The sequence below is a fragment of the Hyla sarda genome, chromosome 1 (assembly GCF_029499605.1).
Source record: "Hyla sarda isolate aHylSar1 chromosome 1, aHylSar1.hap1, whole genome shotgun sequence".
Classification (NCBI taxonomy): domain Eukaryota; kingdom Metazoa; phylum Chordata; class Amphibia; order Anura; family Hylidae; genus Hyla; species Hyla sarda.
In genome coordinates, this window is record NC_079189.1 from 18,417,246 (window position 1) to 18,440,192 (window position 22,947).

The 22,947-nt window shown below is 44.4% G+C and overlaps 1 protein-coding gene across 3 annotated transcripts in view; it reads right to left on the bottom strand.

Annotated features, from left to right (window-relative positions):
* Positions 1-1,082: 1,082 nt before the first annotated feature.
* Positions 1,083-22,947, bottom strand: part of NAGK (N-acetylglucosamine kinase) — a 29,015-nt gene continuing 7,150 nt past the window's right edge. The window contains exons 1-10 of one of the 3 annotated variants that reach the window (XM_056552887.1): positions 17,948-17,996; positions 16,278-16,362; positions 15,095-15,193; positions 10,561-10,702; positions 8,768-8,878; positions 8,538-8,650; positions 7,787-7,874; positions 6,798-6,895; positions 5,475-5,553; positions 1,083-1,883 (exon numbers count right to left, since the gene is read on the bottom strand). In XM_056552887.1, coding sequence (XP_056408862.1) covers positions 1,693-1,883; positions 5,475-5,553; positions 6,798-6,895; positions 7,787-7,874; positions 8,538-8,650; positions 8,768-8,878; positions 10,561-10,702; positions 15,095-15,193; positions 16,278-16,362; positions 17,948-17,991 — 1,050 coding nt within the window. In that variant the 5' untranslated portion in view covers positions 17,992-17,996 and the 3' untranslated portion in view covers positions 1,083-1,692. Of the gene's footprint in view, positions 1,884-5,474; positions 5,554-6,797; positions 6,896-7,786; positions 7,875-8,537; positions 8,651-8,767; positions 8,879-10,560; positions 10,703-15,094; positions 15,194-16,277; positions 16,363-17,846; positions 17,997-22,947 lie in introns of those variants that run through there. The other 2 variants (XM_056552889.1, XM_056552890.1) reach the window with 2 other exon arrangements.

Here is a 22,947-nt window from a genome sequence, read left to right on the forward strand (position 1 = left end):
TTATAGTAGTTATATTCTTGTATATAGGAGCAGTATTATAGTAGTTATATTCTTGTATATAGGAGGCAGTATTATAGTAGTTATATTCTTGTATATAGGAGCAGTATTATAGTAGGTATATTCTTGTATATAGGAGGCAGTATTATAGTAGTTATATTCTTGTATATAGGAGCAGTATTATAGTAGTTATATTCTTGTATATAGGAGCAGTATTATAGTAGTTATATTCTTGTATATAGGGGCAGTATTATAGTAGTTATATTCTTGTATATAGGATCAGTATTATAGTAGTTATATTCTTGTATATGGGGCAGTATTATAGTAGTTATATTCTTGTACATAGGAGCAGTATTATAGTAATTATATTCTTGTATATAGGAACAATATTATAGTAGTTATATTCTTGTACATAGGAACAATATTAAAGTAGTTATATTCTTGTGTATAGGAGCAGTATTATAGTAGTTATATTCTTGTATATAGGGGCAGTATTATAGTAGTTATATTCTTGTACATAGGAGCAGTATTATAGTGGTTACCGTATATTCTTGTATATAGGAGCAGTATTATAGTAGTTATATTCTTGTATATAGGAGGCAGTATTATAGTAGTTATATTCTTGTATATAGGGGGCAGTATTATAGTAGTTATATTCTTGTATATAGGAGCAGTATTATAGTAGTTATATTCTTGTATATAGGAGCAGTATTATAGTAGTTATATTCTTGTATATAGGAGGCAGTATTATAGTAGGTATATTCTTGTATATAGGAGCAGTATTATAGTAGGTATATTCTTGTATATAGGAGCAGTATTATAGTAGTTATATTCTTGTATATAGGAGGCAGTATTATAGTAGGTATATTCTTGTATATAGGAGCAGTATTATAGTAGTTATATTCTTGTATATAGGAGGCAGTATTATAGTAGTTATATTCTTGTATATAGGAGCAGTATTATAGTAGGTATATTCTTGTATATAGGAGGCAGTATTATAGTAGGTATATTCTTGTATATAGGAGGCAGTATTATAGTAGTTATATTTTTTACTCTCCAGCTTTTTCACATGAGGTTTCCACACATACAATAATGCAATTTTTATTTTCCACGATTAGTGACTGAATCATTAATAATCTGCCTTTAGTCAAAAATCTGTATAAAAAGTACAAATAATCTCTTACAATAACACAGTAGATCTGTAAACTAGCCCCGTTTATAAGGAATTGACTTCCTGAAATATTCATAGCACTCATCCAGTAATACATAATAGGCCGAAATTCCCAAGGTCAGGCCCTGAAGGCCTATGATGAAGACAGTAACTGCGATTCTCATTGAGATATTTATGTCCTATTATTTCGCATAGCAAAAAAAAAATGCTTGCCAATGAAGGAGTCATTCACAGCAGAGGGTTTGTTACAGTTGTATCAGTCTAGACACCAGGCTAATATAATGCTTTGTAATTACAGCTGATTGAGTCCACTGGATGCAATTGAAGAAGTGGGCACCCTCCGAAACCAGTGGGAGGAGTAGCAATTCTCTGCCGTGGCTTATAGTTGGAGTTCCCCTATATGTTCTCACAAGGCCCTGATAGGGGAGACACATGAGCGATTAACTCTGATGTTTTCTGTTGTAACTAGAGACATAAAATCTATATGAGAGGAAGCAGTGACCAGCACTGGACGCCTCCGAGGCTTATGGGAAACTGTGGCTGTAGAAGACGTTCACATTATCCTGGTAGTGGATCGGTAACTCAATCCCAATATTCTTTGCTGCGAGGCTGGCTCCGCCCACAGCGGATGGCTGCTTGAGCTTCAGAAGGCTGAATCGGGAAAGATGGCTGCCATGGGGGCTCTTCCGAGCTTGATCCAGAACCTTGATGAATCCTACATGGGGTGGGAATATATTTCACTCATTTACTGAATTTATACTCCGTGGGGGAGATTTATCAAATCTCAGGGTCCAGAGGAAAAGTTGCTGTGTTCCCCATAGCAACCAATCAGATTGCTTTTATTTTTCACAGGCCTTTTAATAAATGAAAGAAGCGATCTGATTGGTTGCTATGGGCAACTCGGCAACTTTTCTTCTGGATGGGTTTTGATAAATCTTCCCTAGTAACGCTATGAATATTATTTTACAACTCTACATATAATGTTCAGGAAGTTTCCATACACTTATATAGTATTGTTACACTCTAGCCACATCCAGAGCTGCATTTATAATTCTGTTAGACTCCCCTGCGTCCAAAGGGTTTTCAGTTCCCCCCCCCCCCCCCCCTTTTCTTTATGGTGTCTGGTATAAGCCGGACATTTCACACACCGACTACAATAGAAAATGTTCTCTAGAGGTGATCTAGCAGGACTTCGGATGCAGCTGTGGATGTGACTAGAGTATAAGATCACTCAAGATTTGTAAAATTAGTCAAAAATATTTACAAGAGTCCTCTATTAAAGTGTACCTGTCGTAAAAAACAACATTGCTTTATAATGTAGATAATACCATTATATGTATATTTTTGTCCCTGTAGCTATTGTGTGTCTCTATGAGGAGTCCAAATACAGGAAGTGAGGGTGGACAAGCGGGGCTCTGTGCACTGAGGACAAGCGGGGCTCTGTACACTGAGGACAAGCAGGACTCTGTACACCGAGGACAAGCGGGGCTCTGTGCACTGAGGACAAGCGGGGCTCTGTGCACTGAGGACAAGCGGGGCTCTGTGCACTGAGGACAAGCGGGGCTCTGTGCACTGAGGACAAGCGGGGCTCTGTGCACTGAGGACAAGCGGGGCTCTGTGCACTGAGGACAAGCGGGGCTCTGTACACTGAGGCTCTATGACATGCCCCCGGCTCACACAGCAGGATGATTGACAAGCCAGGAGCCTGCACCGAGCCCTGCTTCTCCTGCCCTCACTTCCTGTATTTGGACTCCTCATAGACACACACAGGCAACAGCTGCAGGGACAGCATTTTTCACCCACAAATATACACATTTTTAATCAATGTTTATTACAAATCTACATATAATGGTATTATTTACATTATATAAAAAGTTTTTGTTGGAGACAGGTGCACTTTAAATCTCAGCAACCAGTGCCTCCTATTCGCCAATCTAGTGGTTCCCAACCTATTTAGGTCCACAATTCCTGTAATGTATTAGAATTTTTTTTAAGGCTCCCTAAAGTCACAACATATGTATACCTAACCATTCAGTGCACATATAGTAGCTAGGCCTACCTCTGTGCCCACATATAGCAGTAAGACCCACCTCTGTGCCTACATATAGCAGTAAGACACACCTCTGTGCCCACATATAGCAGTAAGACCCACCTCTGTGCCCACATATAGTAGCTAGGCCTACCTCTGTGCCCACATATAGCAGTAAGACCCACCTCTGTGCCCACATATAGCAGTAAGACCCACCTCTGTGCCCACATATAGCAGTAAGACCCACCTGTGCCCACATATAGCGGTAAGACCCACCTCTGTGCCCACATAGCAGGAAGACCCACCTCTGTGCCCACATATAGTAGCTAGGCCTACCTCTGTGCCCACATATAGCAGTAAGACCCACCTCTGTGCCCACATATAGCAGTAAGACCCACCTCTGTGCCCACATATAGCAGTAAGACCCACCTCTGTGCCCACATATAGCAGTAAGACCCACCTCTGTGCCCACATATAGCAGTAAGACCCACCTGTGCCCACATATAGCAGTAAGACCCACCTCTGTGCCCACATATAGCAGTAAGACCCACCTCTGTGCCCACATATAGTAGTAAGACCCACCTCTGTGCCCACATATAGTAGTAAGACCCACCTCTGTGCTCACATAGTAGTTAGGCCTCACATTGTGCCTCTGCAATTCCATCACAATTGATTTTGGGGGGTGGGGGACCAGCACAGTGCAGTGCACCATTTTTGCCAGTAAAATGACAGACACCATTGTAATTCAATAGACCTCTTCTTTATTAAACCCTACAGTACAAAACACCTAACAGGCTCCAGACTGCCCATCGCTTTTTTTGGGAATGAACTTCTTTATCATAGGTTAAGACAAACTGAATATAATAGTGATACAAAACTATTTTATACAAGACTTAAACAATTTTATTTTATTCAGTTTAGCATTCGTTAGCCTGTGATTAAAGGGGTACTTCGGAGGGGAAAAAATGTTTCCAAATAACCAGTGCCAGGAAATACAGATTTGTAAATGACTTCTATATAAAAAATTGTAATCCTTCCAGTACTTATCAGCTAGTAATACTACAGAGGAAGCTGGGTAGTTCTTGTCAGTCTAACCACAGTGCTCTCTGCTGACACCTCTGTCCGTGTCAGGAACTGTCCCGAGCAGGATAGGTTTGCTATGGGGATTTGCTCCTGCTCTGGACAGTTCTTGACATGGACAGAGGTGGCAGCAGAGAGCACTGTGGTCAGACAGGAAAGAACTAACTTCTGATGGAGCATACAGCAGCTGATAAGTACTGGAATATTTTTATATAGAAGTAATTTACAAATTTGTATAACTTTCCAGCACCATTTGATTTGAAGGCATTTTTTTTCCTCCAGAGTACCCCTTTAATTACAGGTTAACTGAATAAAAAAATGTTTGGTAAATCTTGTAAAACAGTCTTGTAACACTATGATATTCAGTTTGTGGTAGCCCATGATTAAGGGGTTCTTTCCCTGAAATGCATTTGGCAGTCTGTTGCCTGGTTGATGTTTTGTACTGTTGGATTTTATAAAGCTTTGAAAAGTGTCCCTGTCACTTTGACATGTCAAAAGTTTTGATCAGGAATCAGAGTGGAAAAGTTTGTTTTAGCACATTTCACGTCACGGCTCATAGCAATCTTTGTCCTGGGGCCCCATAGACTTATATTGGAGCAGCTGATGACGACTGCTGTCAGCTGAGAGTAAGGCATGCTACCTGCTCATTCTCCAGATTGGTGAGGGCCATGTCATGTTTTATTTTTTAGCAAAATTTTAACAAAGTAGACTTTAATTCCTCAAGCGCCATGTTACTTCTATGGCTCTATTGATGGTGCCACATTTGCCACTTTTCTATTGTAATTTAATGGGGTCCGCTGGGCCTCATTGGTGTCCATTATGTGATGGATCTGGTATTGGGTCACTAATGGTTTTCTGTTCATGTGATGTACCATTTATTTGTCCTCGGACCCATGGTGTCATGTAACTCCCACTTGTAGTTCCGAAGTCGGTCAATTGTATTTCTTAGGCACATTTCACTCTACCGTCAGGACCGACGGTGAGAATAGCGGGAGAAAAAAAAAATAGTGCTTGCTCCGTCTTTTTCTCCCGCTATTATCTCTGAAAATATCAGCGCATGACGGACCCCATTGACTATACCTGTTATTGCCCGTTGCACCCCATCAAAATTATGGCCGTAATTGAAGGCGCGCAACGGTAGTGTGAATGTAGCCTTATGTATGTGATTCTAAAAAAGACAATGACTCCACCCCTCACCATCTTTTAGAAGGTCCCAACTGTTCCACACGGAGCCTTCAGCCAGCAGCGGGAGACCCAGCTCCCCCTGGAATAAGACCTGGAGATAAAAAGAGACAATGGCTAAAACGGGGATAGAACCTATGGCCTGAAACACTCTGTGGCTTACTCACAGTTATTGCAAAAATCCATGTATCCGGCTGTGACTTCATCCTAATATGCAAGGGGGTCATCTCTATACAGACTATTGTTTCAAATCTTCTGAAAACAAAAGTTTCTGGGGTGCTTTCTTTCACTGGTTAAATCATTCACCAAAACAACCACTGTTCCTTCATACAGAACCCAAATAATACCGCCATATCTTTTTAGAATTTTAATTTTTTTTCACCCACGGTATATCCCCAAAAAATGAACTGAACTGGCACTCGCCTCTCTCGGTGTAGTCCTTGTGGTCGTCACATTAGGTGAACTTGCGGGGGAGCATCGGCAGACGCACCGGGGCGCTGAACGCCCCGGTGCCTCTGCCGATGCTCCCTCGCAAGTTTGTCTGATGTGACCGTGCCAAGAGAGGTGAGTGCCGCTTCATTTTATTTTCCTAGTCAAATCCATAACCCCCATGCCGGCAACAAAATAATTTATCCATGAGCCAGCTCCGCATTCTATCTGGATTTGCCCTAGTTGGTAGTGTTGGACTCTTGGTGCCTCATTACCTACTATTTTTGTATGACAATAATTGCTTCTGCACCACGATAAAAAGAAGTTCACACTATTGCACCATATAGTGCCCATATAATACATCCGTCATACTGTACTCAAATAATGTCCCATTGTTTTTGTTGCCAAAAACAGATTCTCTTGCTATACAAGGACTTGTTACATTACGTGACAGTATAGTCACTTGACTAAGACCCTATCCTTAGATGTATGGCCAGCTTACAGCACATAATGCCGGGCCATACACATTAGAGTTTGCCAAACCCAACCATTTTGGCAAGACCAGCTGACTCTTCCCAACTGGAGAAAAAGTTTGGTTGTGATGGTTTCTACCGCCTGATCCTTTTGTTCTAAGGGTGATAAAGCACCAACAGTGGAGGTTGGCAGCAGCTTTCACCCCATGCAGGTGTATAGAGGTAAGATTTAAGGAGGTAGTTGTGGGTTCGGCTGACACCTACAAATGGTCAGCTCTAGCCTTAGATGTCCCTGTTGTTGGACATTGGGTATTTTAAGCCGTGACCAGCATGTCAGTTTTCGTAAATCAATGGCGGCTCCTGTGAGAGTTGGGTGGACCAGCAAGACATAGACGACATCCATTGTGAATTAGCAAGTTTGCTGGCAATTACAAACCTTATCAATCTTTGGCATGACGGCCACAACATGACGGGCAAGGATTTCACCGGCACAATGAAACACTGAACGACATAGGGCATCCCCCTTGTTAGCACCTAAAATGAAGGTAGAAAGTCAGTAAGATGCCACAAATGTAGTGCAGACTCTCTGAAGCAAGTCAGGTGGTCATCCATGGGGACATATGAGGTAATCCTGTTGCTGAGAGTGAATATATTTATATTTGCTTATTGACTAATATTATTTAAAGAGTTTAATTCTTATTGCATTATTTTATCTTGTGCTAAGTGTATTGGCTACTTATGTGAATGGTACACACATAGCAGAGACAATGTTCAACAGTGCACCCATAGCAGAGCCAGCCTACAAGAGGGCACCCATAGCAGAGCCAGCCTACAAGAGCACAACAATAACTGAGCCAGACAACAAGAGTGTACCCATAGCAGAGCCAGCCTACAAGAGCGCAACAATAATGGAGCCAGCCTACAAGAGCACAACAATAATGGAGCCAGCCAAAAAGAGCGCAACCATAGCAGAGCCAGCCAAAAAGAGCGCACCCATAGCAGAGCCAGCCTACAAGAGTGCACCCATAGCAGTGCCAGCCTACAAGAGTGCACCCATAGCAGAGCCAGCCTCCAAGAGCACAACAATAATGGAGCCAGCCAACAATAGCGCAACAATAGCAGAGCCAGCCTACAAGAGCGCAACGATAGTGGAGCCAGCCTCCAAGAGCGCAACAATAACAGCCAGCCAACAAGAGCGCAACAATAACGGAGCCAGCCAACAAGAGCGCAACCATAGCGGAGCCAGCCTACAAGAGGGCACCTATAGTATAGCCAGCCTTCAAGAGGGCATCCATAGCAGAGCCAGCCTGTAATGATGTACCCATAGCAAAATAGCATGAAAGGGATGAAATGACTCAACAAGAAAAGATGGCTACCGCCATCTGTATGTCCACTATGACCTGTGAAAAAGCAAAGCTGTTTTACCTTCTGCCAACTTGATGCAGAATCCGGCTATCCTGGACTTCTCGAACGTTCGGTACAGATGAGGGAGGATACCCAACAGACCAGAAACCTGCAAACAAACAGTAATGGATGATCGCAATGACAGATGGAACCAACACCATGCTGAGCTGTCTATATCATTTTTTATAATGTATACCTTTCCCCTTAGCTTTGCTACAGTATCATATGTCACACGCACTCTCATTAGGCCACGAGGAGCCAATGTTCGCATTTACGGAGCTATCACCTAGACATGGAGTCACCCAGACTTCATAAAAGATTAATTTTTTTAGTCTTAAATGGGCACTGTCATTAAAACTAATGTTTGCTATTGCACTCCTTATGGTAAATAAAAAATCTTTCTAATGTACTTTGTTTAAAAAAAAAAAAAAAAAAAAGATGTTTTAGTTGTGTTTATAAAAAAAGCTGCCACTAGGTGTCTCCCTATTTGTCCAGGGCACATTTCCACCATCTCTTGCACAGACTTTGGACTCCTGCTGGCCTGGCAGAAATCCAAAATCAGGAAATGCAGTCTGGAGTGCCAAGGGGGGGGGGGGGGGGGTTGTGCAGCCTTAGCCAATCACAGAACTGATCTGGGCAACATAAAATGTTTGTTGTACTTAAAAAGGTAAGTATGACAACGGTATGTACTGTAGTATCACTTAAAGGTGCATGCACTTTTTGATCAATCTATAGGGGTTTATAAAGAGGTGTGTGGGCTTTTTGGCATTACCTGGAAATAGCAGAACATAGCTTCCTGCACGTAGGTGATGTCAAATTCTGGGTCCACAAGGTTGTCAATGGTGTCAAACACAGTTTTTATGGCTCGGTGAGCTATCCAGTATGCTGCAAAAAGTTGTCACCGAGACATCAAAATCAGAGACGAATTCAACACTGCTAAATATATATATATATATATATATATATATATATATATATATATATCTATATCTATACCCTCACCTGATCCCTCATCGCCCATCAGATGCCCCCAGCCCCCACAGCCAGTCACAGATCCATCTGGGTTTACCAGTTTGCAGTTAGATCCAGTCCCCGATATCAACACAACGCCCCCTGGAGGAAGCAATAAGTATAGCGTTAAGCAAAAACAGGGATTTACAAAACAGTGTTTTCTCAGTGTGTCACCAGCTGTTGCAAAACTACAATTCCCAGCATGCCCGGACAGCCTTTGGCTGTCCGGGCATGCTGTGAATTGTAGTTTTGCAACAGCTGGAGACACAATGTTTCTGAAAGCACTGATATAGAAGATATCTCCTTTTGTTCTACATGTGCATGCTCAATTCGGCTCATCATGCATGTGTTTTGTACTGGGAGAGTATAAACGACACCTCTCAGCTTATGACATATGCACACTCGAATAGAGCAGAGCGTGCATGTATATTGGGGGGGATATAGAGAGACAGCTGTCTGCTGGACAAGCATGTATATGTATGGTCATCTAAGGTGAGCAAATTCCTGCAAAGCATCATGGACTTTGTTTTGCAACCATGACAGGGGATGACAACCCCCTCCCCCCCGTTCTAGTGACTGGTTGAGGTCCCATTGTGAGACCCTTTTTATGACATATTTTAAAATATATAATATAAAACTATAAAAAAAAAAAAAAAAAAAAACTCCTTTAAAGGGGTACTCCGGCCCTAAGACATCTCATCCCCTATCCTAAGCATAGGGGATAAGATGTCTGATTGCGGGGGTCCCGTCACTGGGGATCCCCACAATCTAGCATGCAGCACCCACCTGTGAGCACTGGAGGAAGCGCTGGAGGCTCGGAGTCTGAAGCCTCACAACTACGGGGATAGAGTAGTGGGACGTCACACCCCCTCACATAGACTTGCATTGAGGGGGCGGGGCGTGACGTCACAATACTCCGTCCCCGTGGTCGGGAGGCATAAGACTCAGAGCCTCCATCGCTTCCTGTAGTACTCACAGGTGGGTGCTGCATGCTAGATTGTGGGGGTCCCCAGCGGCGGGACCCCCGCAATCAGACATACTAGCCCCTATCCTTTGGATAGGGGATAAGATGTCTTAGGGCCGGAGTACCCCTTTAAGATCATCTAGAAATAAGCACCTTGTAGGTGCACTTGCTGTTGCATCTGTCCAATTACAAAAGTCTGTCGCTGTAGCACGATCATTGTGTACACAGGGAGGGATTTACTTAATTTGGTAATCCTCATCACCTATCCTGTGGATAGGTGATAGTATAGACCATCAGGGAGCGTTCACACGGAGTAATTCAAGAGGAATTTACTCGAGTAATTCCTCTTGAATTCTCCGCTCCAAATTAATGCACATCTCCTCTGCCCATTGACTATAATGTTATTTCTGCTGTCCTGTTCACACTGCGGAAATTCTGCTAGCGGAATTCCGACGCTGAATTCCTTTCCGCTTGAAGAAAGAACATGTTCATTCGTCAAGCGGAATCCGCTAGCAGAAATCAAAAGAAGTCAAAAAAAATTCCGCCCGACATCGTTTTTTGCGTGGAATTCGTGCGGAAATGGCTGGAAAAAAACTTCACCTCTTTCTCCCCCATTTCTGCGCGCAATTCCGCACAAATTCCGTGCAAATTTCACGCGAAAATAAAATTATTTTTTCCTCTTGATTTACTCCGCGTGAACGCACCCTTAGAGTCATTTAGGAATAAACACCTTGTCGGTGCACCTGATGTCAAATAAGTTCGGTGAACAAGGATCTGTCAGTGTATGGCGATCATTGTGTACAGAGTCAGAGGGGTTTACCTAATTTGGTAGCAGTGGCCATGGCCCCTATGGAGTCATTGCAGATGAGGTAGTCCTCACTGAGCTGCGGGAAGCGTCGCTTCATCTCTTCTATCAGCTTGTCGATGGCTTCTTTCTCATCTCCACCACTCAGTGACATGCCCTGAAGTGACAGAAGTATAGGTGGGTCTTGTATGGCCAGAAACTGAACCAGCAGGGGGTGAAGGGAGGCTTGAGGTTTGGTTAAGTATCACCATTAGGCCCATCCATAAGCTATAGTATTTGAATAAGCTCTGAAAGTTCTCTGTATTCTAGAAGGAAGACAGAGCTAAGAGGAAAGTCTATCTTGCGTCAGCTATTGGAGGTAGGTACTGTACCCTGTAAGCACCCTCACCCATATAAGAGCCTTAAAAAAGACCAAAAATGTATCAGCCAAACCAGAAACTCCTTAAAGTAAGAGTTTAAAGGGGTACTCCACTGGCCAGCGTTCTGAACTAAATGTTTTGAACGCTGTTTTTGTGCTGCGGGGGTCAGCCACGCCCCCTCCCATAGACTTGAATTGAGGGGGCGTGGCCGTGACGTCACAAGGGGTGTGGCCGACCCCCGCAGCGCGAAAACAGTGTTTGGAACATTTTGTTCTGAACGGCGGCCAGTGGAATACGCCTTTAAGTCAGACACTGATGTACACAACAGCTACCCCAAAAGGTGGCACTAGAGAGCCGGCTTTCTTCCTTCTGGAGGAGAGCCAATTTGCATACCTGTTTACCCAGGAAGCATTGCCCCATCTATAAGACTTTTAACCCCTTCCCTCTTTGGCGATTTTTCATTTTTGTACTTTAGTTTTTTCCTCCTAACCCTCTAAAAATCATAACACTTAAAATTTTCCACCTAAAAATCCATATGAGGGCTTGTTCTTTGCGTCAACAATTTTACTTTATAATGACATTAAAACCATTTTTGTAAATTTTAGCATCTTCCGTTTCTACGCAGTGCAGTTTTCGGTAGAGATTGCACTGGATATTTATTTTGTAGGTCCATACGGTCGCAAGGATACCCAATTTATATACCGTAGGTTTGATTTTATTTTACTACAAAAAAAATAAAGAAATAAAAACGATGACTACATGTACCAAAATTAATTTGTTGAAAAATTGTCCTCTTCTGACCCCTATAACTTTTATATTTTTCCATGTACGGGGCGGTATGAGGGCTCATTTTATGCGCCGTTTGTTTTGATCTGACTTTTTGATCACTTTTTATTCATTTTTTTTAATGGTATAAAAAGTGACCAATAATGCACAATTTTGGACTTTGGATTTTTTTTGACCGTGCGTTTTAACGATATATTTTAATAGTTCGGACATTTACGCATGCGGCGATACCACATATGTTATTTACACAGTTTTTTTTTTTTTATGGGAAAAGGGGGGGGGTCAATCAAACTTTTTTTTAGGGAAAGGGTTAAAGGGGTTCTCCGGTGCTTAAACATCTTATCCCCTATCCAAAGGATAGGGGATAAGATGCCTGATCGCGGGAGTCCCGCCGCTGGGGACCCCCGGGATCATGCACGCGGCACCCCGTTTGTAATCAGTCCCCGGAGCGTGTTCGCTCCGGGACTGATTACCGGCGACTACAGGGCGGGCGGCGTGTGACGTCACGCTCCGCCCCTCAATGCAAGCCTACGGGAGGGGGCGTGATAGCTATCACGCCCCCTCCCGTAGGCTTGCATTGAGGGGCGGAGCGTGACGTCACACGCCGGTACAGGCGTGACGTCACACGCCGCCCGCCCTGTAGTCGCCGGTAATCAGTCCCGGAGCGAACACGCTCCAGGGACTGATTACAAACAGGGTGCCGTGTGCATGATCCCGGGGGTCCCCAGCGGCGGGACTCCCGCGATCAGGCATCTTATCCCCTATCCTCTAGATAGGGGATAAGATGTTTAAGCACCGGAGAACCCCTTTAAATCACATTTATTTACACTTTTTTTTGCAATGTTATAGCTCGCATGCACACACTGATTTCCTACACTGATCACTGCCATGCAATAGCATGGCATTGATCAGTGTTACCAGTGCTCGACTGCTCCTGCCTGGATCTTAGGCACGGAGCAGTCATTCGGCGATCGGACAGCGAAGAAGCAGGTAGGGATCCTCCGTCTGTCCTGCAAGCTGTTCAGGACGCCACGATTTCAACGCGCCGGTCCCGAACAGCCCCACTGAACTAACCGGCAATGTTTACTTTCATTTTAAACTCAGCGATCAAGTTTGATCGCTGCGTCTAAAGGGTTAATGCCGGACATCAGCCCGATAGGCGATGTCCAGCATTAGCCGTGGGTCCTGGTTGCCTATAGCAATCGGGACCCCCTGGGTATGATGTGCACTCACCTGCTGAGCTCGCGTCATATCTCGGGAGCCGCAGATGGACGTTAATGAACGTCCATTTGCAGCAAGGGGTTAAAGGAGTACTCCAGTGGAAAACATTTTCTTTTAAATCAACTGGTGCCAGAAAGTTAAACAGATTTGTAAATTACTTCTATTACAAAATCTTAATCCATTCAGTACTTATCAGCAGCTATATACTAGAGAGGAAGTTCTGTTCTTTTCTGTCTGACCACAGTGCTCTTTGCTGACACCTCTGTCCATTGTAGGAGCAAATCCCGACAGAGGTGTCAGCAGAGAGCACTGTGGTCAGACAGAAAGGAAATTCAAAAAGAAAAGAACTTTGTAGTATATAGCAGCTGCTGATAAGTACTGAAAGGATTAAGATTTTTTAATAGAAGTCATTTACAAATCTGTTTAACCCCTTAATGCCGAAGGACGTATATTTACGTCCTCTGCCGGCTCCCGCGGGGTCCCCGCGGCATATCGGGTCGGTCCCGGCCGGGACCCACGGCTAGTACAGGACATCACCGATCGCGGTGATGCCCTGTATTAACCCTTTAGACGCGGCGATCAAAGCTGACCGCCGCGTCTAAAGTGAAAGTGACACGGCTGCTGAGTCGGGCTGTTCGGGACCGCCGCGGTGAAATCGCGGCGTCCCGAACAGCTTACAGGACACCGGGAGGGCCCCTACCTGCCTCCTCGGTGTCCGATTGACGAATGACTGCTCCGTGCCTGAGATCCAGGCAGGAGCAGTCAAGCGCCGATAACACTGATCACAGGCGTGTCAAAACATATGTGGTATCGCCGCGTGCGTAAATGTCCGAACTATAAAATATATCATTAATTAAACCGTACGGTCAATGGCGTACGCGCAAAAAAATTCCAAAGTCCAAAAAAGCGTATTTTTGGTCACTTTTCATACCATTAAAAAATGAATAAAAAGTGATCAAAAAGTCCGATCAAAACAAAAATCATACCGATAAAAACTTTAGATCACAGCGCAAGAAATGAGTCCTAATACCACCCTGTATGTAGAAAAATAAAAAGTTATAGGGGTCAGAAGATGACATTTTTAAACGTATAAATTTTCCTGCATGTAGTTAGGATTTTACGACAAGTCCGACAATATCCAACCTATATAAGTAGGGGATCATTTTAACCGTATGGACCTACAGAATAAAGAGAAGGTGTAATTTTTACCGAAATATGCACTGCGTAGAAACGGAAGCCCCCAAAATTACAAAATGGCGTTTTTTCTTCTATTTTGTCGCACAATGATTTTTTTTTCCGTTTCACCATGAATTTTTGGGTAAAATGACTGATGTCACTGCAAAGTAGAATTGGTGACGCAAAAAATAAGCCATAATATGGATTTTTAGGTGGAAAATTGAAAGGGTTATGATTTTTAAAAGGTAAGGAGGAAAAAACGAAAGTGCAAAAACTGAAAAACCCTGAGTCCTTAAGGGGTTAACTTTCTGGCACCAGTTGATTTAAAAGAAAATGTTTTCCAGTGGAGTACCCCTTTAAGGACAGCTCAATGTTTCCACAAAAAGAAATGCAAAAACCTTCTCACTCCACCAAAGACTGTAAATCTGAAAGAAAATATATATTTTTGTATAACTCCGAAGGAAATAGGAGTCATATACCTGTGAGGAGGTTGTATTATAGCTCTGTACATATAAGTTGCACAGCGCCATTATGTGACTGTACGCATGACACTTAAAGGGGCACTCCAGAGGAAAAATAAAATCAACTGGTGCCAGAAAGTTATACAGATTTGTAAATTATTTCTATATAAAAATCCTAACCCTTCCGGTACTTATCAGCTGTTGTATACTACAGAGGAAGTTGTGTAGCTCTTTACAGTCTCACCAGAGTGCTCTCTGCTGCCACCTCTGTTCGTGTCAAGATCTGTCCAGAGCAGGAGATTTTCAGTATGGGGATTTGTTCCTGCTACTGAAAGTTCCTGTCATGGACAGAGGTGGCAGCATAGAGCACTGTGTTCAGACAGAAAAGAACTACACAAATTCCTCTGTAGTATACATCAGCTGATAAGTACTGGAAGGGTTGAGATTATTAATATAGAAGTATACAGCAGCTGATAAGTACTGGAAGGCTTAGGAGAGTGTAATGGTGCCCCCAGGATGGTTCTCATCTTCTACCCAGGATCTTACCAAGGATCTGATGGGAAGACGAGGGTCCAGCCCCGCTTTCTGTTTAGCCTCGGTCACCATTGAGTTGATCACTTCCAAACATTTGTCTGTGCCGACCAACTAGAAAAAACAAAAGGAAAAAATTCCCACAATACAATTAATTAAAAAAGTATGAAAACTTAAATTCAAAAAGGACATGTCTGTTGGATGTGTAAATGACCCAACGTGCGGGAGTTTGGACCAATCTTTGGGAAACCAGTGGTCATCGTGCCTGAGGCCGTGTACAGCCGGGAGATCTGGTGAAAACTATGAAACAAAGTATAGAGTAGGGTCACTGCTCCATAGCTAAAAAATACTCCAAGGACTATTCATGTCTGTGAGGTGATGACCACCATCCCTCCCGTGAGTCCCTACAACACTGGAGGAGGTCTCGGAGCCTGAAGAGTAGAAAAATCCAGAGGAATTATAAATATATATATGTTATGAGGATGGGATATGGGGTCGGGATATAGCAACAATATGTGAGGATGGGATATGAAGTCAGGATAGGAGGTCGGGATATGGGGTCGGGATAGGAGGTCAGGATAGGGGGCGGGATAGGAGAATGGAATAGGAGGTCAAGATAGGAGGTCGGGATAGGAGAATGGGATAGGAGGTCGGGATAGGAGAATGGGATAGGAGGTCGGGATATGGGGTCGGGATAGGAGAATGGGATAGGAGGTCAGGATAGGAGGTCGGGCTATGGGGTCGGGATAGGAGGTCGGGATAGGAGGTCGGGATATGGGGTCGGGATAGGAGAATGGAATAGGAGGTCGGGATAGGAGAATGGGATAGGAGGTCAGGATAGGAGGTCGGGATATGGGGTCGGGATAGGAGGTCAGGATAGGAGGTCAGGATATGGGGTCGGGATAGGAGGTCGGGATAGGAGGTCAGGATATGGGGTCGGGATAGGAGAATGGGATAGGAGGTCAGGATAGGAGGTCGGGATATGGGGTCGGGATATGAGGACGGGATGTGGGGTTGGGATATGAAAACAATATATGAGGACGGGATATGAAGTCAAAAGCTTCCTCCTTTGTTTATTTTCCTCCCCAACAAGGATTAGGAAGGAAAAACCGGGCAACGCCGGGTACTCAGCTAGTATATATATATATATATGTTATGAGTCAGTCAACAACAAGATGGAACAATTCTAGGTCCTTACCCAGTGGTTGCTGCTAGGTCCTTCTGTCTCACACAAGATCCGTCCATCCTCTGAGATCAGAACCGCTTTGGAGTGGGTTCCTCCCCTGGAGAGAACATAAGACTGTGTTATACTATATTACTCTAGAGGGGGTTGTGTCAGGCCCTGCCTTGTGCATTGTTGTTGTTAAAGGGGTATTCCAATGAAAAAAAAAATGTTTTTAATATCAACTGGCTCCAGAAATGTAAACAGATTTGTAAATTACTTCTATGAAAAAAAAAAAAATCTTAATCCTACCAGTACTTATCAGCTACTAAAGTTGAGTTGTTCTTTTCTGTCTGACCACAGTGCTCTCTGCTGACATCTCTGTCCATGTCCGGAATTGTCCAGAGCAGGAGAGGTTTACTATGGGGTCAGCAGAGAGCACTGTGGTCAGACAGAAAAGAACATCTCAACTTCAGCAGCCGATAAGTACTGGTAGGATTAAGTTTTTTTTAATAGAAGTAATTTACAAATCTGTTTAATGTTTCTGGAGCCAGTTGATATGAAAAAATAAATAAATAGTTTTTCACTGGAATACCCCTTTAAAGTGGTACTCCGCTGCTCAGCGTTTGGAACAGCCAGGAGCTTGTGACAACATAGCCCCACCCCCTCATAACGTCACACCCCGCCCCCACAATACAAGTCTATGGGAGGGGGCGTGACGTCGTGAGGGGGCGGTGCTATGATGTCACGAGCTCCCAACGCCGGCTTCACTGTATCACTGTACTTTCCGCGGTGGCGCTGTGAATGGGTCCTAAGTGTCCGTGCACACTACAGAATCTCCACCCGGATTGGCACTCGGACCGAGCCAGCATTGCCAGTCCCTATAGCCGGCAATGTGTTCTGCTCAATATTCCTGGAAAAGAATAAATACGTTCATTCGTTCGGCGGGTGAGCTCCGCCGCTGAAATTCTGCAGTGTGCACTGTGCAGCAGAGTCCCATCCCAATGCTGCTGCGGAATTTTCCAAGTGGAAAATGAATCCGTAGTGTGCATGGACCCTAAAGAGGTTATCTAGGATTACAAAAAAAAAAAGCAAATTTCTTCCAAAAACAGCACCACCCCTGTCCTCAGGCTGTCTGTGGTATTACAACTTGGCTTTGTTTGCTTCAATGGAACTGAGCCGTAATACCGTACACATCCTGAAGACAGGTGTGGCGCTGTTTGGAGAATGAACGGAGAAGTGGCCTGAAAGTCGCCGTGCGCAATTACGTCCTGATTGTCGGAATGGTCGGGGAGGGTGAACAGCGGTCGGACCCCCACGATCACCTATGGATAGGGGATAACAAACGCAGGTATTGAATTTTTTTTTTTTAAACACGAAACATTCCGATTCCGCCAAATCCAATCCAGACACGTGCGCCGATCGTACGCCGTGTAACTGTAGTTACGTCCCTCACTGCCGTATATAAGAAATGCTTCTCCGTACCGAAAGACATAGAGTGGGTTAATAGGGGGGGGGGGGTTACTATAGTAACTATGGTTACGTTTGGTGTATGTGACACCCTCCCAGTAATGCCAGTAACCAACCATCTACGCAAGAACTAACCAGACAGAGATGTAGCAGAGCTGAGAGAGTTATATTAACGCTAATAAGTGTACGCCATGCAAAGAGTTAAACGACAAATCCATCAGGACACGCAGCCTCACCCCTCCACTCCTCCATATACCGCAGACATGGCTCTTCTGGTCATGTGACCTCCTGATCAGCTGACTCTGTGTGAACAGGAAGTGACAGGATGTCCGCACAGTCACATAGTGGGAACAGTGTGAAAGGGATAGTTAAAGCGACAGTACACCTGCTGCAGTCTGTATCAGTGGTCTCTAAACGGTGGCCCTCCAGATGTTGAAAAACTACAACTCCCAGCATGCCCGGACAGCCGAAGGCTGTCCGGGCATGCTGGGAGTTGTAGTTTTGCAACATCTGAAGGGCCACCCATTAGACACCACTATCCTATCTCTGTATGCTGTGCTGGCGAATGGGAGCTATTAGAGATGAGCGAACTTACAGTAAATTCGATTCGTCACAAACTTCTCGGCTCGGCAGTTAATGCCTTTTCCTGCATAAATTAGTTCAGCTTTCCGGTGCTGGAAAAGGTGGATACAGTCCTAGGAGACTCTTTCCTAGGACTGTATCCATCTTTTCCAGCCCACCGGAGCACCGGAAAGCTGAACTAATTTACGCAAGAAAATCCATCAACTGCCGAGCCGAGAAGTTCGTGACGAATCGAATTTACTGTAAATTCGCTCATCTCTAGGAGCTATTGCTCGCTGTTATCAGCCAATTCAGCAACTTTTTAGGGTGCGTTCACACGGTCGTCTGTCCCCGTTCCCCCCCCCCCCCCCCCCCCCGTTTTTAGGTTCCGTTGTTGCTGTTTGTAAACGGATTACAAACGGTTGTAAAATAATCCCATTGATGTCAATGGGATTTTTTTTTTTTTACACTCTTTCACATAAATTTTCACCCGTCTGCGCTCATTTCCGTTTTTTTTCTCTCTATTCTCCCGTAAAAAAAAATAAATAAAAAAACGGAAATGAGCGCAGACGGGTGAAAATTTATGTGAAAGATTGTAAAAAAAAAAATCCCATTGACATCAAAGGGATTATTTTACAACCGTTTGTAATCCGTTTACAAGCAGCAACAACGGAACCTAAAAATGGGGAGGGGGGGGGGGAGGGAACGGGGATAGACGGCCGTGTGAACGCACCCTAAAAAGTTGCTGAATGGGCTGATAACAGCGAGCAATAGCTCCCATTCACCAGCACGGCATACAGAGATAGGGGGCGTCACATACGCCAAACGTAAAGCAGGCGGTAAAATGGGAAGAAAGAAACGGAGACAGTAAATTTAGGGTGCGTTCACACGGCCGTCTGTCCCCCGTTTTTTTTTTTTAAATCCCCGTTTCGGTTCCGTTCTTGCAGGCTGTAAATGGATTGAAAACGGTAAAAAAATAAATAAAATCCCATTCATGTCATTGGGATTTTTTTTTCAATCCGTTTGTACCCGTCTTCACTTATTTCCGTTTTCTTTTTTTTGACGGCAGAAAAAACGGCACATGCAGTGTTTTTTTTTTCTCTCGTCAAAAAAAAACGGAAGAAAAATCAATGTGTTTTTTGATCCGTTTTTACTTCTGAGCATGCTCAGAACAAAAAAAAATATATTATTTTTTGGTTTATTATCTGAACAATAACCAAACAGATATAACATCCGTTTACAGATATACCGTATTTTTCGCCCTATAGGACGCACCGGCGTATAAGACGCACCCAATTTTTAGGGGTAAAATCTAAAAAAATAAAGATTTTGAACCCAATAGTGGTCTTCAACCTGCGGACCTCCAGATGTTGCAAAACTATAACTCCCAGCATGCCCGGACAGCCGTTGGCTTTCCGGGCATGCTGGGAGTTGTAGTTTTGCAACATCTGGAGGTCCGCAGATTGAAGACCACTGCATAGGAGGTAATACTCACGTGTCCCCGCCGCTCCGGACCGCTGCCCTGGATGTCGCTCCATTGCTGTCGCCGCGTCCCCGTCGCTCCGGAACGTCTCTGCTGCCGGCCGGGTATCCTCGCTCTCCGTCGCCGCCATCACGTCGTTACGCACGCCAACGCACGTACGCGACGACGTGATGGCGAGGAAGGAGAGCGCCGGCCATACAGGGGATCCCTGAACGGAGAAGACACCGAGGAGGCAGGTAAGGTCCCTCCCGGTGTCCTGTAAGCACTAACCCGGCTATTCAGTCGGACTGTTCGGGACGCCGCAGTGAAATCGCAAAAATCCCGAACAGCCCGACTGAACAGCCGGGTTAGTGTCACTTTCCCTTCAGACGCGCCGGTCAGCTTTGATCGCCGCGTCTGAAGGGTTAATACAGGGCATCACCGCGATCGGTGATGTCCTGTATTAGCCGCGGGTCCCGGACGTTGATGGCCGCAGGGACCTCCGCGATAGGAGTGTATTCGCACCGACTTCCCCCCCAGTTTTGGGGAAGAAAAAGTGCGTCTTATACGGCGAAAAATACGGGTAACATCCGTTTACAGTCATAGCATCCGTTTACAGATATAACATCCGTTTACAGATATAACGTTTACAGATATAACATCCGATTACAGATGTAACATCCGTTTATAGATATAACGTTTACAGATATAACATCCGTTTACAGATATAACGTTTACAGATATAACATCCGATTACAGATGTAACATCCGTTTATAGATATAACGTTTACAGATATAACATCCGTTTACAGATATAACGTTTACAGATATAACATCCGTTTACAGATATAACGTTTACAGATATAACGTTTACAGATATAACATCCGTTTACAGATATAACGTTTACAGATATAACATCTGTTTACAGATATAACATCCGTTTACAGATATAACGTTTACAGATATAACATCCGTTTACAGATATAACGTTTATAGATATAACATCCGTCTACAGATATAACATCCGTTTACAGATATAACATCCGTCTACAGATATAACATCCGTCTACAGACATAACATCCGTCTACAGATATAACATCCGTTTACAGATATAACATCCGTTTGCAGATATAACATCCGTCTACAGACATAACATCCGTCTACAGATATAACATCCGTTTACAGATATAACATCCGTTTACAGATATAACATCCGTTTACAGACATAACATCCGTTTACAGATATAACGTTTACAGATATAACATCCGTTTACAGATATAATGTTTACAGATATAACGTTTACAGATATAACGTTTACAGATACAACATCCGTTTACAGATATAATGTTTATAGATATAACGTTTACAGATATAACATCCGTTTACAGATATAACATCCGTTTACAGATATAACATCCGTTTAGTTTTTTTCCAAAGTCCGTTTTTATTTTTGACGGGAGGAAGAACGGGATGGCCGTGTGAACGCAGTCAAATCCCATTGATGTCATTGGTATTTTTTTATTTGACTTATGTAAATCGCAGTTACCTGTTCTAACCACTAGGGGTGTAGGCAGTTTTCCCCCTGTAGGTAGGACCGTCGCTAACCCCCTGTAGGTATTTTGCCCCCTGTTGTAGGACAGTCCCTAAATCCCCTGTGAGGTAGTTTTCCACCCCTGTAGGCAGGACCTTCCATAAACCCCCTGTAGGTAGCCTGCCCCCCTGCAGGTAGGACATTCCCTAAACCCACTGTAGGCAATTTGCCCTCCTGTAGGTAGTTTGACCCCTAAAGATTAAGAAAAACAAAACCCCCCAAACACACTTACACTCTTGAGACCCCCCCTCCCCCAGTTGCAGGCATCTTCCTCTTTTAGGCCGCAGGCCGCTTCTCCGTGTAGGCAAGTGCTTCCTAGATAGTGTTCCTCCAGCTGTTACAAAACTACAACTTGACCAAGCCTGGACAGGGCATGCTAGGACTTGTAGTTTTGTAACAGCTGGAAGCACACTGACTGGGAAACACTGGTGTAGACACGTGAGGCAGGGAGCGGCTCTATCTTTTGGACGCACACGATGACATCACTCACTGTGCACGTCCTAAAGGAGGAGACGCCCCCGGTTTCTGGTGGCCGCTGGCATGACTCTGCCTATGGCCTAGAAACTTCACCACGTATTCTGACCGTACCGTATCTTTTTGTTATTGTTCTTATTGTGTTAAAATGTAATAAAAAGATTGAAACAGAAACGTCACCACTTAGGAGGCGCTAGGACACTTGCCCCCTAATGTGCCCCATAGGGTTGCCACCCTGCCGGTATTTTACCGGCACAGCCGGTATTTTCATCTACATTCCGGGCTGTGCCGGTAAGTTTGGATGAAAAATACCGGCCATGCAATGGGCGGTATTTTTCATTCACTGACAGGGGCGGACGGAGCAGCATCCCCAGAAGAACACTGCTTTCATGACCGGCCGTACAATGCCCAGGTCTGACACCACCAGCCTGTGACAGGGAGAGCTCCGTGCGATGACAGGAAGAGATTGTACAGTGCTGGGGAGGGGGCGTGACCTCCTGTCTCCTCTCTCCCCCTCCCCCGCCTTCCCTCTGCCCCGTGCAGTCTTACAACCCTCCATAGGCAGAGCAGGAAGGGAAGAGAAGGAGAGGCCGTGTATCCTGTCTCCTCTGCTGCACAGGGCGGGTGAGTGTCTGTGTGTATATGTGTGTGTGTGTATATATATGTGTCTGTGTATACATGTGTCTGTGTGTATATATGTGTCTGTGTATATATATGTGTCTGTGTATATATATGTGTCTGTATACATGTGTCTGTGTATGTGTCTCTATGTGTCTGTGTATATATATATGTGTGTGTGTGTGTGTGTGTGTGTGTGTGTGTGTGTGTGTGTGTAGGGGGGGGGGGGTAAACTGACTAATCTGGGGGACAACTATGCTGCCTAATCTGGGGGACAACTGGGGTACAACTATGCTGCCTAATCTGGGGGACTACTATGCTGCCTAATCTGGGGGACAACTATGCTGCCTAATCTGGGGGACAACTATGCTGCCTAATCTGGGGGACAACTATGCTTCCTAATCTGGGGGACAACTATACTGCCTAATCTGGGGGACAACTGGGGTACAACTATGCTCCTAATCTGGGGGACAACTGGGGTACAACTATGCTCCTAATCTGGGGGACAACTATGCTCCTAATCTGGG